General features: G+C 41.7%; 1 protein-coding gene across 1 annotated transcript in view; it reads left to right on the top strand.

Annotated features, from left to right (window-relative positions):
* Window positions 1-12,527, top strand: part of LOC310937456 (junctophilin-1-like) — a 31,051-nt gene extending 18,524 nt beyond the window's left edge. The window contains exons 4-7 of the mRNA XM_083901736.1: window positions 634-752; window positions 9,596-10,335; window positions 10,564-10,660; window positions 10,786-12,527. Of these exons, the coding sequence (XP_083757862.1) occupies window positions 634-752; window positions 9,596-10,335; window positions 10,564-10,644 (940 nt within the window). The 3' untranslated portion in view covers window positions 10,645-10,660; window positions 10,786-12,527. The remainder of the gene's footprint in view (window positions 1-633; window positions 753-9,595; window positions 10,336-10,563; window positions 10,661-10,785) is intronic.
* Window positions 12,528-14,338: the final 1,811 nt, after the last annotated feature.

Below are 14,338 nucleotides of genomic sequence, written 5' to 3'. Positions count from 1 at the left end.
TAAAATAATGATTTGAAAATTATAGTTGATTGTCGATTACTTTGATAATGAGTTTAAATGTTTTGTTTTTTATTTTAAAAAACTCAGCTTCTTTGCTTCTCTGAGACAGGAAACTGAATATCTTGGGTGTCTGGACAAAATCAATAATGAAAATACATTGTATATCTTGTCATCCTCATATAGTTAGTATTTTGATGGTGCTGTGTAGTAATGCCCTGTCTTGTTTTAAATATATTTGTTCTTATTTGTTTTATTTGTGCAAAGAAAATCACATTTCCATATTTTTACCTAAATCATTTATAAATGTGTGCCTTTGGGCCCGCTGCTTCCCCGTGGACCAGCAGCAGTGCATCGCACCAGACTGGATTACGGTCTTGCTTGGATGTGGCTGCGTTCCATTTGCAAAAATCAGGATTTGGATTTGAGATCGAAGCACAAGAGTTTTACCTCTCAAAGATGAGGAGAGAAAGGGATGAACGAAAGACGGGAAAATAAAGAAGTGTCATGGATTGCTGATTGATATAAAAATGTTAAATACGTTTTTTTCTGTGTTGTAATCCACCACACGTTCTGTAGCCACACTTTGTTTAATTTATCTTAAACTTTGATATTTTCTTCTTTGTGTTTCTCCAGAACGGCCCATGCCCGGACAAAGAGTGAGGCTGCAGAGCAGGCCGCTATCTCTGCCGTGCACGACTCTGAAATTGCCAGGACGGTTGCCAGGGAGCTCTCCCCCAACTTCTACCAACCAGGTAACCTTTAAGGACAAGCTCTATGTGCTCAGCAAGTCGCTGAAATCTTATTCTTTCGTTATTTTTTTTTTTATTATTTCCCCCACTGACTGAGACTGCAGGTGCACTAAAGGGCCGAGGAGGTCGGCTCACTGCACTGCACTTGGTGAAACACAATACTTTGACTATTTTAAGTGGCTACATTTGCATGCATGTTTGACTAGGTTATACATGCGAGCATGCTTATAGACAAGGTTTTCAGACATTGTAGACATGACTGACCCAGGAGATGAAGTTGCAGTCATCGCTAAGACTTTTCTAGGGGCCTTTAGGGAGGCTTTTACACAAGTGGCTCACTAACCTAACAGTGCCACGTTTATTCAGCCATGCTTGTCTAAACTCCCCCCCCTCCCCTCACCTTCACCATTCCTTTTTTTAGCTGCAGCATCCTCAAGCAACCAATCTGCCCATTCGAAACAGGCTGTCGGGAATTGTACAACCAGTTTTAGGACTGAATAATGACGTTTTCACAGTTTTAGGGATGTTTACTCAGGCAGTCTGACTCGGTAATGAGCTTGTTCTGGGTGCACAAAAGCCGAGGGTTTTCGTGTTCCAGGACTGTAACTGAAGACTAGAGGTATTGAGGATGATTTCCAACATCACAATGGAGGACTGTGTTTGTGCTGAGACAAAGCAGAGCCTGCTGGACGCGGGCTACTGTATTCTGGACGGGAGCCTCGTCTTTGCTCTCAAAGGCCTGTTGTAACAGCTCTGAAATACTCGCTAAAATCTGCAACCAGAAACTCGGGCCAAAAATGAAAGCAAAATGTATTTTTGAATGGCGTTTTTTTTTTTCTGTTTGTATCAAACCTGTAGAAATGTCTCACAGGTAAATGAGCGGTGGTGAAACAAACCCACTAACGGCTCCCGCTCCTGACAACCAAAGCCGTTGTCAGCTTTCTTCTGCCTGAAGCTTTAACAGGCACTCTGCCATACTCTACTGCAGGTCACAGCGTAGGTTGTCAGCTCAACTCATTTACTAGCTCAGCTGAGTTTTACTAGATGAGCATAAATAGTGTGAGATCTTTTGTTTTTTTTAAAAGAGCCGCACTGCAGGCGGGGTCAAAGTTGGAGCTCAAGGTCTCAGAGACCTCAGATTCAGTCATTGGCTCTTTTTCAACATTCTTAAGGCCACATTATACTTCTCCGACTGCGTAATGCGTTATCCGACTGCATAACCACGGAGACCCCTCGAGCCTTCATACTTCTGCTTCGTGGACGGATACGCGCTGCAATTTCCCGCCCGATCAGTAGGGGTCGCCACGCAAGGTTGTTGTGCTTTTGGCTACAGTGAGCAATGGCGTCCGAGAGAGTCCAAGACTGTTGTTGTTGAAACGGTGGCCATTTCTCACGTTTCTGTGTCACGAAACGCAGTTTTAAGATAATTTGAGGCGAGAATTTGGCCATTTAGAGTCTAAACATGTGGTTTGCGTATTAAGATATGAGGTATTTATAGTTTGGCAGCGACGTTGGCGGCGTTGATCAGCTCCGCCTCTGTGGACGCTCGGTGCGCACTGTGAGCCGGCACAGAGCAGCTTCGCTCGGCCTGTCCTGAGGACCAATCGCAGCTCTTGCCGTCTCCGTTGTCCCTTGACGGAGTGACGGACACTTAAAAAAATATTTTGTGCAGTCGGAGACGACGCAGAGGCTCTGCGACAGGCTCTGCGTAATCCTACGCAGAGGGCTCTGCGTAACCTGCGCAGAGCACTTTACGCAGGAGTATAAATTGGGCTTTAGACTCTTTTATTACACTACATTGAAATTGGTAAGCTGTATCATTTGTATTTGCGGTTTAAGATCTATACGGGCCTTTCTTCTTTAACTATGTGCAGTATATTTAGGCCTATGAGCGAATCGACCTTGGGCCCTTGCCAAAGGCCACCACAAAATAGTGGGTGACAAATAGATTGACAATGGGACCCCATTCAAGCATGTCCCTCTACTAAGCCACAGAAATGGTCAGCCTGGCTCAGAGACATCCTGCAGCTTGTTTGTGTTGTGGAAAACAGTGGTCATGCTTGGCAGGCCCCACGGGACGATCTACAGACCTCCAAGTCTGTGTGGAGAGTGTTCTTGCCTTTTAGGTCGGATCATGAATGAAAGATGTCATTACAATGTGCAGCGCAGGGCGACATCCGAGCCGCGGCGTTAAACGTTAAGTTATGTCAGCACAAGTCTGGTAAGCCGAGGTGAGCCCGACCGGCACCTGTAATAAACCGAATCCATTTTCCATAACATATACCATACGCGATTTTTATTTTTAGTTTATGAAAGTCCCAGGATATACAGTAAGAGGGGAATCAGGGACGGCCTACCTCCTGTGTTTATTGCTGGTTCACGGTTTGTCCTGGTGCAGGTTATGTCATGTTTAAGTGTAAACACTTTCCCCTATTTGCAGCTTCTTGGTAAGAAAAAAGAATATGTTCTCATCTTGTGTGTCTCACAGATGGACCGAGTCGTTCAATCCCACTACTCAGCATTAACATTAATTTGTTCCCCAGACTAATCTGTCTTGCTTCCTCAATGTCTACAATGGAAATATTCTCACTTACCTCCTTCCCTCAGCTTCTAATAATTTCTCTCGGGTAACAACCAGGAGTCTAAACCCCTTGTTGTTTGTAATTGGCATTTCAGACTCATAGCAGATTATCACCCAGATTGGGAGTGCACACTTCAAAAGGAACGAGGGGGTCACAAGGAACAGGACCCTGACCTTTATGATTGGTTCACACACGGCACTCTGGAGGGGGAGTGGTGACACTAAGGGGGGCGTGGCCTGTGTCCATGACGTTAATTGGGCTATATTTGGTGCTGATGTGTGCTCACCGGGGTCTAATGGAGACATAGCTGAATTCCTTACACACTGAGAGGAGCTCAGACTCACGCTCACTGGGACTGTCGGGGAGAGAGCAGCTGTCCCTTCCTTCAGTCGGTGACTAGGAAGGGGGGGGGGGGGGGGGGCAGAAGAGATCCTGCCCCACCCTGTTTGACCCAGTCAAGGTACACTGAGACCAGGTGGAACCATAAAAGCCTGGACCTGTCAGAGCTGAAAGCAAGACTCAAGCAGGTGCTGCTTTATATTCACAGCAGCAGGAGTTGAGGAGTGCGTTACAAGCTATTAATTCAACATTAGAGAAAAGTTTTGGGGTTGTTTTTAAAAAAAAAACTTTCAAGGATACAGAATATTAAACATGTTAATTGACTTCTAATCAGTGCGTCTTCCCTTTATGGACGCTGTAAAACAGCAACAACACATCCTCTTTCAAGATAGATCCTAAAAGCTTTTTTTTTTTGGAGCTGTCCTACATTTCAAAAGTAACTCATAGGTTGATGTAATGATTTATTACTGTATATATTACTGTTATTATAGAAGAAAAAGGCGCTAGTGCTTCACTGCATGAAGATCTGAGAGAATGTGGTACTTGTGAAAGTACCACAAAAGTCACTTTTTCTTGTGTGAGATGAAATAAGCAGATCATAGTTGTGTGAAAGGCAAACTTCCAATAGACACACACACACAAAAAAAACATTTAGTTTATCTCACATACATATATGTATTATATGAAATATTTGTGGAGGACAAGGTATACAAACTCTGTGGCGTTTGCTGTTTGTCTCGTCATGTGGCACGAACGTGACGCCTTGCACGCTTGTCTTTGCATGTGGCCACTGATAAATAAAGGACAAAGACAATGGGGGCCATGTTACATTTGCATAGCTTTGTTTGTGTCAGTGCAAATGTATATGTGCGTGCTCCACTCGTAGATGTGATCTGGGCGACCGCATTTGCGTCCTGCCAATGGCACCACCCCCACCCATCTGCCAGCGTGAGTAGGAGGGGACAGAAAAGCAAATCTAAAAATCTACAAATTAAGTCACGGATCTTAAATACCAACGTGTAGACAACACGCTGGGACCACAGCCCACACTGAACAGAGAATACTAGAGTATAAATGAATAAAGCACCACCAAATGCATTATAAGCAAAGACAAGAAACCAGAAAAAAATAAAATAAAATTCAGTACCACTCACAGAAGACGTGATTTATTACGTTGTTTCCTTGCCAAAGGAAATCTAGCTATATTTACTGTATGTCCCTGCTAACTGCTCTGTGAATCTGACAAGGATGTAAAGCCAAGGTGGCAGATAAGACCTGTCATCAATCACAGAACAGTGACAGCCTTGGGTCAGCGTTTGATTGTCAGCTCATCATGAAATGCAAGATTCAGATGGTGAAGAAAAATGTTATTTCCTGTTTGGGCTGAAGATGTTGAGTGTCCTTTGAATGTTGTGTCTCAGAATAGTAGATTATGAAGGTAACAAAGATGTGATGACCACACCTGCTATATTTCCCTCACAATACACAGAATGTATCATATAATAAAGTCAGTTGGGGTGCACTGGCAGAGGCACAGCTTGTGAACAGACAAGGCAGGCAACTGCTTGGGGCCCGGAGCGGATAGGGGGCCCCCGACACTCGGAGCCTGAGGGCTGTTTTTACTGAAACGTGCTGTGACCAGCCGCCTCCCCGTCCCCCTTAAACAACAATGGGCAATTTGCAATGACATTTCAGTAGGAAACCTCCCTAAAGGGGCCCCACCTCACTTTAACCTGTGAAGTTATCGTTCTGCAAGTTAGAAAATGAAGAGGATTATTTGCAGTGTAATGCATATCTTTTTTACTCAGTTTATATATAGTTATATATATATAGTTTTTTTTTTCTCAGTTATTTACAGTATTTTATTGTTCTATTTATTTATATTGTTTTATAATGTGGATTCTTAACAGTGTAAGGTATTTTTTTTCTAAGTTTATATAGTTTTTAAAGGCTATTTACAGTATTTTATTTTACATTTATATTTTCACATACTTTTTAATGACAAGGTTTTTCCATGTTATTTCATTCATTTTGAAAAAAATAATAATTCTGAACTCATACATTTTTCGTTGGTGTCAGATTATTTATAACATAATGGTGATGAACACTGGTTGGAAGGGCCCCCTGGGAATTTTTGCTTGGGGCCCCTACAGACTCTAGAATTGCCTCTGTGCACTGGAGCAGAAAATGTGTGACAGATAAGAGCAGAATTTTCAACCTGCAGCTTAAACTAAAACAAGTATTTTATTTCAATGAAACTAAGAGAGGAGATGTTAAATTACAACGTACCATCTTTTGTTCAGAATGAACATCATGATATATGAACATAACAACAAAACAAGATTAAACTAATTGCTGAAATTCAGATTTGTAATTCTGGGTTTGTGTGTCGAGTATTTCTGTCTTGGTCATGACTAATACTATCCTTGGCCTATTTTAGTGACCCTCTTTAGAGGGCTGCAGACTCAGTGTTCAGATGAAAGAAACACCACAGCCATTGGGGTAATTTAGTCCCCAGTGCATGTTCCAGCTGACCTTACAGGATTCCTCTGTAGATTATAGATAATAAATCTTCACTCACTCTACCCAAATGGATCCACGCATGCTATAAAATGTGTTGAAATAGTGTGCAACATTTACGACGAGGCACTTTTGAATGCGATTTTGTCGGATTTAACGTGTGTGCGGAGATGCCGTTGACGTTCGGTTGTGACTGAGTGACGCTGGTGTTTTTGTGCAGAGAGGAACCATTCAGAAAATGCCTGGAACCAGGTCACAGGAATCTGTCCCCAAACGACGAGAAACTGCTCTGGCCCACCCATAGAGCCTTAACTCTTATTGAGTTATGGTGTGAAATTAAGCTCGGCAGATACATTAAGCCGCCGCAGATGTTCAAATGTCCGCCCCATCTCTTTGTAGTGGGTCTTATAGGTTGTTGCAGATATGAAACTATTTAGGAATGCCATGCAGCTGAAAAGTACTTTGGGCTTACTCGTACTGAGACCCAAAAGATTACATGGTAAGGCTGTTTGCATTGATGTTGATTGGATGTACTCGTACTCCACTGGATTTAATGTTTGCATAATTGTTCCTATGATAAGTATGAAATCTAAACAAATATTATTTAGTGTTTGGGCGAATTCCAATTCCTATCTTAACCCTCAATCTTAACCCTCAAGCTCAACCCTTAATCTTAACTGGCCCTCAAAACCAAGTGTTGAGGGTTATTTCGTCACTTAGAAATGGGACACCCCTTAAATGCAGATACGTCTTCAACTGTAGGGGGCAGAATAACGCGAAAGCTGCGTCCAGTCTGTCAACTCCAAAAAAGAAGAAGAAGAACACATTTACGTCACGATTATTTATTACGATCCGTTTGTCAGTCAAGTCATTAGGTTGTCAGTTAGTTATAAGATGATACTCATACAAATACCACAACCACGAACATATTCAGCTGACAGTTACCACACACCACGGCTTATTGAAAAGTAAACCATAGCAAACGATCGCTTGTCCGCACCGGCCGGCTATTGACAAAAGATCGTAAAATAAAAATAAATGTTACGCAACAATGACGTCAGTAATCCATAATATGGGCCTAAACTAAGATAATACAATGGTTTTCATAATTTTTATATCTCTATTAACAAAGAAAATACTTAATTTGTAGCGTACTCGTTGTGAAAACACGCAAAGCATTCTGGGTAGCCCTTGCTCCCAAGGGTGGTCTCGGAAAATCTCAATATTGAGAAGGATACGGCCCTTAAACTCGCCCCTCAACTTAATTTTTCTGAGAATCGGGACAGCACTTGCACTAGCGGGAGCGGGCATTTTTGAGATTGAGGGTTAAGATTGAGGGTGAAGCAAGGAATTGGAATTCACCCTTTGTGTATTATAAGATACGCCTTGCAAAATGAAGTAACAACTCTATCAAAGCTACATGAGTAGATAAGTGTAAGATGACCTTATTATGCAGGAGAATAGTCAGAAATGGGAGAAATCCTGTTTTAAAAAAAGAAGAAAAAAAATCACCCTCCACATGTAAAATATATTGTCTCCATTGTTTTTTCTGTCATTCAAATTGGCCAAATGAAATGCAGAGGATCTCTTTCTGCTCATGCCAGACAAACAAAGCAGCATTGTCCCGGTCTTAGTCACTGTGACACCGTCTAATTTAGGCAAACTGAAACAAAAACAAGCAAACAAAGAGCCCGATGTCACCAATAAATATTAATTTGGTGCAGAACAAAGGAAAAGATTGAGCATAATTGTTTTATCACATGCAAAAAAAAAACAAAAAAACATTTACATTCAGATTCAGGCTCCATTGCTCGCACATTAGAAGACCTAATGTCCATAATGAAAAATCAATCACCTTACGACGGTCTATAAACATCTGATGGAGAGTAAGGAGGGACAAAAAAAGGCATCAGTGTCTCTCAGTTTGACTTTTCAGCTGTGCAGACATGTTGGTCGATTGCTGAGCGGTGATGAGCCTTCAGAGGAGGCTTCCTTTTTGAAATGGTGTATGTGACACTGCATTAATCAGTCTGTTTCTCTCCGACTCCCCTCCTCCTTCAGTCTTTGCAGTATGATTGCATGTATAATGTTGATTCATGAATATTTCATTAAAAGTAACTACGCTTCGGGCCAGATTTAGTTTTAATCGAGCTCCTCCTAGACAGTGGCTGGATAAGACATTTCAGAATATCATTAGCATTTTTTCCGCAACCTTGTCATCATTGAACTGAGCCTGAACCTCATATGAAGGGAATTTGAATGTTGGCGGTGCAGTTAGTCTACTGTATGTGTGAGTGAAGCAGGTGTAGCTTGTGCATCTCATGCTGAGTCACACAGCACAAAGCGTGAATTTTTCTCAACGCATTCCAATATTTTGAAGGTATTTCCAGAAATCTCTTCGGGAAATTTGAGAAATAGCCCATGCATTAGACAAAAAACAGGGAACAATCTGTGCAAAGGTAACTAAATAGAGCACATTCCTGGATCTTGAATGCAGCCTCCAGAAATGACAAATTACCACATACCTCATTTAATTAATATCAATAGTCCCGTTTTTGTAAATAACTATAAATCTGAAGCTAGACTAAATTAATGGTTCACTTAAAGGTGCCATATGTAAGAATGTGGCCAAAAACGGTGACTACATTCAAATTCAAAATACCAAGGTCTTTTAGGTTACGTTTTTTGACGTAACTGGCAACCCGTGGTTGCTCGGCAGCTGAGACTCTACTGACTGCAATGATTGGTAGACGGCGGTAGGTGGCGCCACATGCCAAAACATGATTTCAAAACATAAACATGATTTGCAGTCTGCAAAATATTTTTTTTAATGCAAATATTTTGGCTGTACTGTTGTTGTTGGTGAGTTCAGTTTGTTATATGAACATTATTCCTGAGTCTCTGTGACATATTAGGAGGATTTTATGGCCAGTTGCTTTAGATTTATTACATAATGCACCTTTAAGCAAAACACTTCTATTTCCAGTCAAAACAGGTTCAGTCTTACCTTTTCCAAAGTTTTCGAGTTCAGTGACTTTAATTTTCACATTTCAATACACGCTATCGTGTGTGGCATGTTAATTATTAAGCTTCAGAGTTGATAAATGGCAAGTTTTGCTACTTTTAGAAAGAGCCAGACGAGCTCATATTCTTATGTGCCATGTTTGTGCCAAGAGAGTTGGCTTATATTTTACATACACCACAGGCATTAAAGTGTATCAGTCGTTTTCGGCAACACATCAAATCAACCAGAATGAGCAGGCTATTTCTCACGAGCTGTTACACGGTGGGAAAGGAACTCGCGGGATTCGCAGGAACTTATACGTAACTTAACATAATGGAACATAACAGAAATGTGTAGATTATCTATGATGTTTATGTGTTTCACCTCTGTGTCTCCTGCAGGACCTGACTACATAAACCAACAGTTAAAGGGGCCTGTAGAGATTAAAGAGGTTCCTGTTGAAAAGAAGGACAGCTCCCCGAGAGATTCTCCTCACTTTTACCGCAAAGGTACAACTCCCCCCCACTCTCCGGTGACCAGTCCTGTGGCCACACCTCCCCCCTCACCCCACTCCAGCAAGAAGAAAGGTCAGGTCTCCAACAGCAACAACCGCAAAATCAGTAAAGAGGAAAAACCTTCAGGCAAGACGAGCAAAGAAGAGAAGTCGAGTCATAAGACCAGTAAGGATGAGCGATCTAATAGAAAGCCCAGTAAAGAAGAGAGGCTGCCCGTCACTGATGGCCCCAAAAGTTCTCATGTGCATGTCGAGGCTCCACCTAAACCGTCTAAGATTCAGCAGCCTACCCAAACATCTGCTCCTCCTCCTCCTCCGCAACCTCCTGCAATTCCAGTCAACGGTCAGCTCCACACCCAGTACCACAGTTACTACGTCAAGACCCCAACAAAGATCCCTCTACCCCCAGACCCAGAGGAGGATATAGAGGAAGAGCCTAGTGCCCTGGCCTTGGCACGTATGCCCCCACCACCCCCCAGGTCCTTTAGCACCCCCACTCCTAAGCCAGCCTCCATACGGGAGAGCAAGGGCGACCAGAAACTCAGGAAGCAGGATTCCCTAAAGCCAAAGAGCCTCGCAGACACAAAGAAAGCCAGTATGGAGATTGCAGAAAATGCAGAAGAAAGAGTAAGTAAAAGGAAAAGATTTTGAAGAGACAAAATCTAATTTAGTTCTCATTCAATCTCATTGGTTTCTTAAAAAAAGCTAAATTCTAAAAGCATGAGAGATTGGTGTTAGTCTCCAATGTGTTGACATTCCACTTAATTGATATGATTTGTGAGCAGAGACACTGGCAGCAGTTGTTGTGGATTGTTATGTGATATCTGATCTTTATCATAATGTTATTTTTTGCAGGGTCCTAACTCAATCCTTGTTGCTATGGTAATGCTGTTGAATATTGGCCTTGCAATTATATTTGTCCATTTTCTGACATGATGATGCTGTTTCTCTGGTAAGTTCTTTTATTTTCCTGATTTCTTTTTTTTTTTTTAAGACTAAGCCGCCTGTCTTCTTTGCCTAGTGTGTGTGAAATGTGTAAGGCAGCCAATTAAATCCAAACAATCTTTTATGTTGCAGTGAAGCCATGGCAACTGGCACAGTTGCATCACCGGCCTGGAAAAATGAAAATGGCGCCAGTGAGACACGGGGGTGGCCATAGGTGTTTGGGAATCAGCGTGACACCGGAGAGAATCTCGAGGAAGGCATCACTAACACCAACCTGTTATGGGTCTTCTTAAAGGGCCAGCCCCGTGTATTAGCACCACTTTGGCTTCTGTAAAAGCTGAGGTGAAATGTTGTGTCTAGTGAGATCAAAATACAAAAAAAAAAAAAAAAAAAAAAAAGTTTAAACATGCAACCAAACGTACACGGTCAGAAAAAAGAAGTAATTGAAACCCACGCGGGTGCTGATCCAAGCACTGGTCTCTGAAGTCCACTGCCTTGGCAGAGATAGCGGTGGGCTGGCGGACTTTGTTGGAGGAGAAGAGTGTGGAGATGCACTTTTAGATGACGGGAGCAAACAGCTGCCTTTCTATTTTGCCATCTGACGTTTTGATGGGGAGATGTGAGCCTGGCGACCGGGGAGGCAATGAGGACATTCGCAGCGGGAGCGTGCTCGGGTGTTCGGAGCATTTTCTGGGCTTCACACCCCTCTTGCAATGAGAAACTGGGCATGGCCGTTGCCGGCAGTCAGTGCTAGCACGGTCACTAGCCAGTCTTACTCAGTTAACCCAAATACTACCCCTGCTTTCTCGAGCGCGGTCCATTGTTACCCAGGATACACTGCTTTGAAACACTCCCCATGCATGGTACAGTTTTAACATTTGTTTTGTTTTCTGTTCTACTGTAGCTCTCTTGTTCACTGTGGTTCTCTGATTGTTGGTTACCTGCAGTCATACGCTTGTAGTTGAAAAGGAAATTTCTCATCTTGGAATGAGTAAATTCATTTGTTTTCCCTTTCGTTTTTTTTCAAATTTTACTCATTTCTAACTAAGTGAGCTGTAACGTGACATTACACGTTACACGTTCCTGAACGTGCAATATGTCTATTTTCAAAGGAAAGCTACTATATTTTTTGCCAAAATGGGATTGTACTATTATAAAAATCCTATGTTCCATTTATTTAGTCAAACAATTTGAATATGCTTGACTGGAGAAGGTGGTGATTACCAGCTGGCATCGTGTTTAAAGGGGAGGTCGAGACTGAAGTAGCAAATGTCTTATGTCTGTTATTTATTAAAATAGAAGGATGATAATTTCATGCCTTGAATTCTTTCATTCTGTTCTTTGCTTTCATTCGTTTAATATACTTTTAAAATGCAAAAGTTCATTTCATGCAGCTGCTTCTAGAAGTGCTTACATGCTTATGAGACTGGTCTAGAATAGTCTTGTGGATGGTTTAAGTTAAATTTATTCAGGTTGAGGCCTCGGGGGGTGGGGGGAGAAACGCCTTTAAAAAGTCTTTAACAGTACTACTGTTTACCTCGGATAAAGATGAGGAAGGGGGGGGAGGAAAGGGATGCCATCCTTGTCTTAACTTTGTTGTGCGAGGGGGACACTTGACTGTCGTCATCTCCTCAGTCATGCCTTTAACTTGCTTCATCGTCGCTGTTTGTAGTCTTTGTTGCGAGTATGGCATGAATTTATTTGATTTAAAAGTGGTTATTTATACGGTTGACGTGAACTGTCATCGACAACCAAGATAAATTATTTATACGTTAAATTGTACAAATGATGTGTTTGTGAACGCTAATCATCATATTTAAAAAAAAAAAAAAAAAAAAAAAAGGGCTTTAATATGGCTATGGATTTGTTCGCTGCAGTACGACATGACTACAGTAGATTTTCTGTCACAAAATAAGCAGCACATTACATTTATGGAATGCCGGTTGGGTGTTTGCAATGTGTCCTTATAACTTATAGAAAACTGCTCAAATATTTACAGTAAAAAGCAGACCAAGAAAATAAAGTGACGAAACATGAAATGATTGCCCTTCTTTGCCCTCTTTTTCTTTGTTTACTCCGTCTTCACATAAGCATGGTGAGGACTGGAGTGTCAGAGGGTTTCACTGAACAGCCTGTGTATGGGATATTTTTCTGAAATGCAACATTGCATGTTGGAGATGTTTATATATAGATTATTATATACTATTTGTAAGGATTTTTACAGAGCACAATCCAGAATCTGGTATGAGTTGGTATTTTTCTAACAATTTGCACACCTGTATTTTGACAATGAATATAACTTTGTTTGTAATTGGTAACGTGATGCACATATGATAATGTTTGAAGGTGGAAAAACAAAAAAAATCTTTATTTCTAATTGGTTGTACTGTATGTACCATTTGGGGATATGAAAGGCAGATGTACTTGTTTGAGTATTTTAGGACATAACGAGGAACTGCAGGAGACTTTTGATATCTCAAGGTTCATGTTGCCCCACTGATTTGTGCAAAGTCATTGGAGATCAAGTTATGTGTATAACAATAAAGATGTTATGCCTCGTTCAACTACATTTCTGGTATTTTTTATACCCCTGCACCCAAGACTTTAACACATATTTATTTTATTTTATAGTATAAATCATTCACAACATGATATGAATAATACACCACAGCTTATGCAACGTGCTTTTGTTTTTTTTTCCCCACAAAGCCTCTCATTATAGGAGATACAGTCGCACTGACATAAGATCTGCAGATGGATGCACACTTGTCTCATAAGACTGATTTAAATTCCAGTCTCATGATCTCTTCTCTGTACGTCTGAGGTTCGTCGTCTCATCTGTGCTTCGCCTCCCAATAGCAAACGGTGGCCTCACGGTGACCTTCTCCTAATGAGATCCGGGGGGAAAAGTCCCGGCATGAAATCAAAGTCTCTTCGCTGGGGTCGCCCACGTTAGTGGCGGCGAGCGCAGGCAGGTGCCCCAGTTTGTCTTGGGTCAGTTTGTACTGTTTCCACCCGCTGATCGGCCGTGGATTAGTGTCGAGTTTCGCCAGCAGCGGCACCTGCCAGAAAAACGGCTACGACGTGTCATGCACTTGTTGTGGCCTCTGGCCCTGACGGCCGCAGACACTGCAGAACCTGCAGGGATCTGTCTCATGTCACTGTCTTTTATTGTAGAATGTTTGGTTGTGGAGTTAATTTACATTACATTACATTATATGAAAGACATGTCCGTTAATTATGTTTATGTTGCAGTTTTAAAATTAACAAATGCAGATTGGAAAGGAAGATTCTGGGTTGTGTATAATCCTGGCACTTAAAACCCCCCTAGGTGAAGCCGAACTTGTCAGTAATAGTATAGAATATCTCTGTTACTATTCTGATATCGCACTGCACGCTGGACAAGATTTGACTGTACAAGCAGTCCTGGACAAATATAAACCCAAACCTTATAAGTGTGTTCGACACTCTTAGAGGCCATTTCGCAAATTCTATATCTGCAACTGCTATAATTCTGACCTAAGTGAAGAATTCACAATTCATATTTCAGAAAAACATGGCTGTACCATGGAGCCGTGTGAATTTACTTTCGGTGAGAGTGACAACAGCGAAACAGGAAACCCTGATATGTCTGACGTGTATTTACTTTTGATTCATGGTGGACCTTTACCTCTGAAATGATTCC

This window comes from Microchirus variegatus (genome assembly GCF_963457635.1).
Source record: "Microchirus variegatus genome assembly, chromosome: 15".
NCBI classification, from domain to species: Eukaryota; Metazoa; Chordata; class Actinopteri; order Pleuronectiformes; family Soleidae; genus Microchirus; species Microchirus variegatus.
The sequence above is the reverse complement of the archived record's forward strand: the minus strand, read 5'-3'. Positions and strand labels throughout refer to the sequence as shown.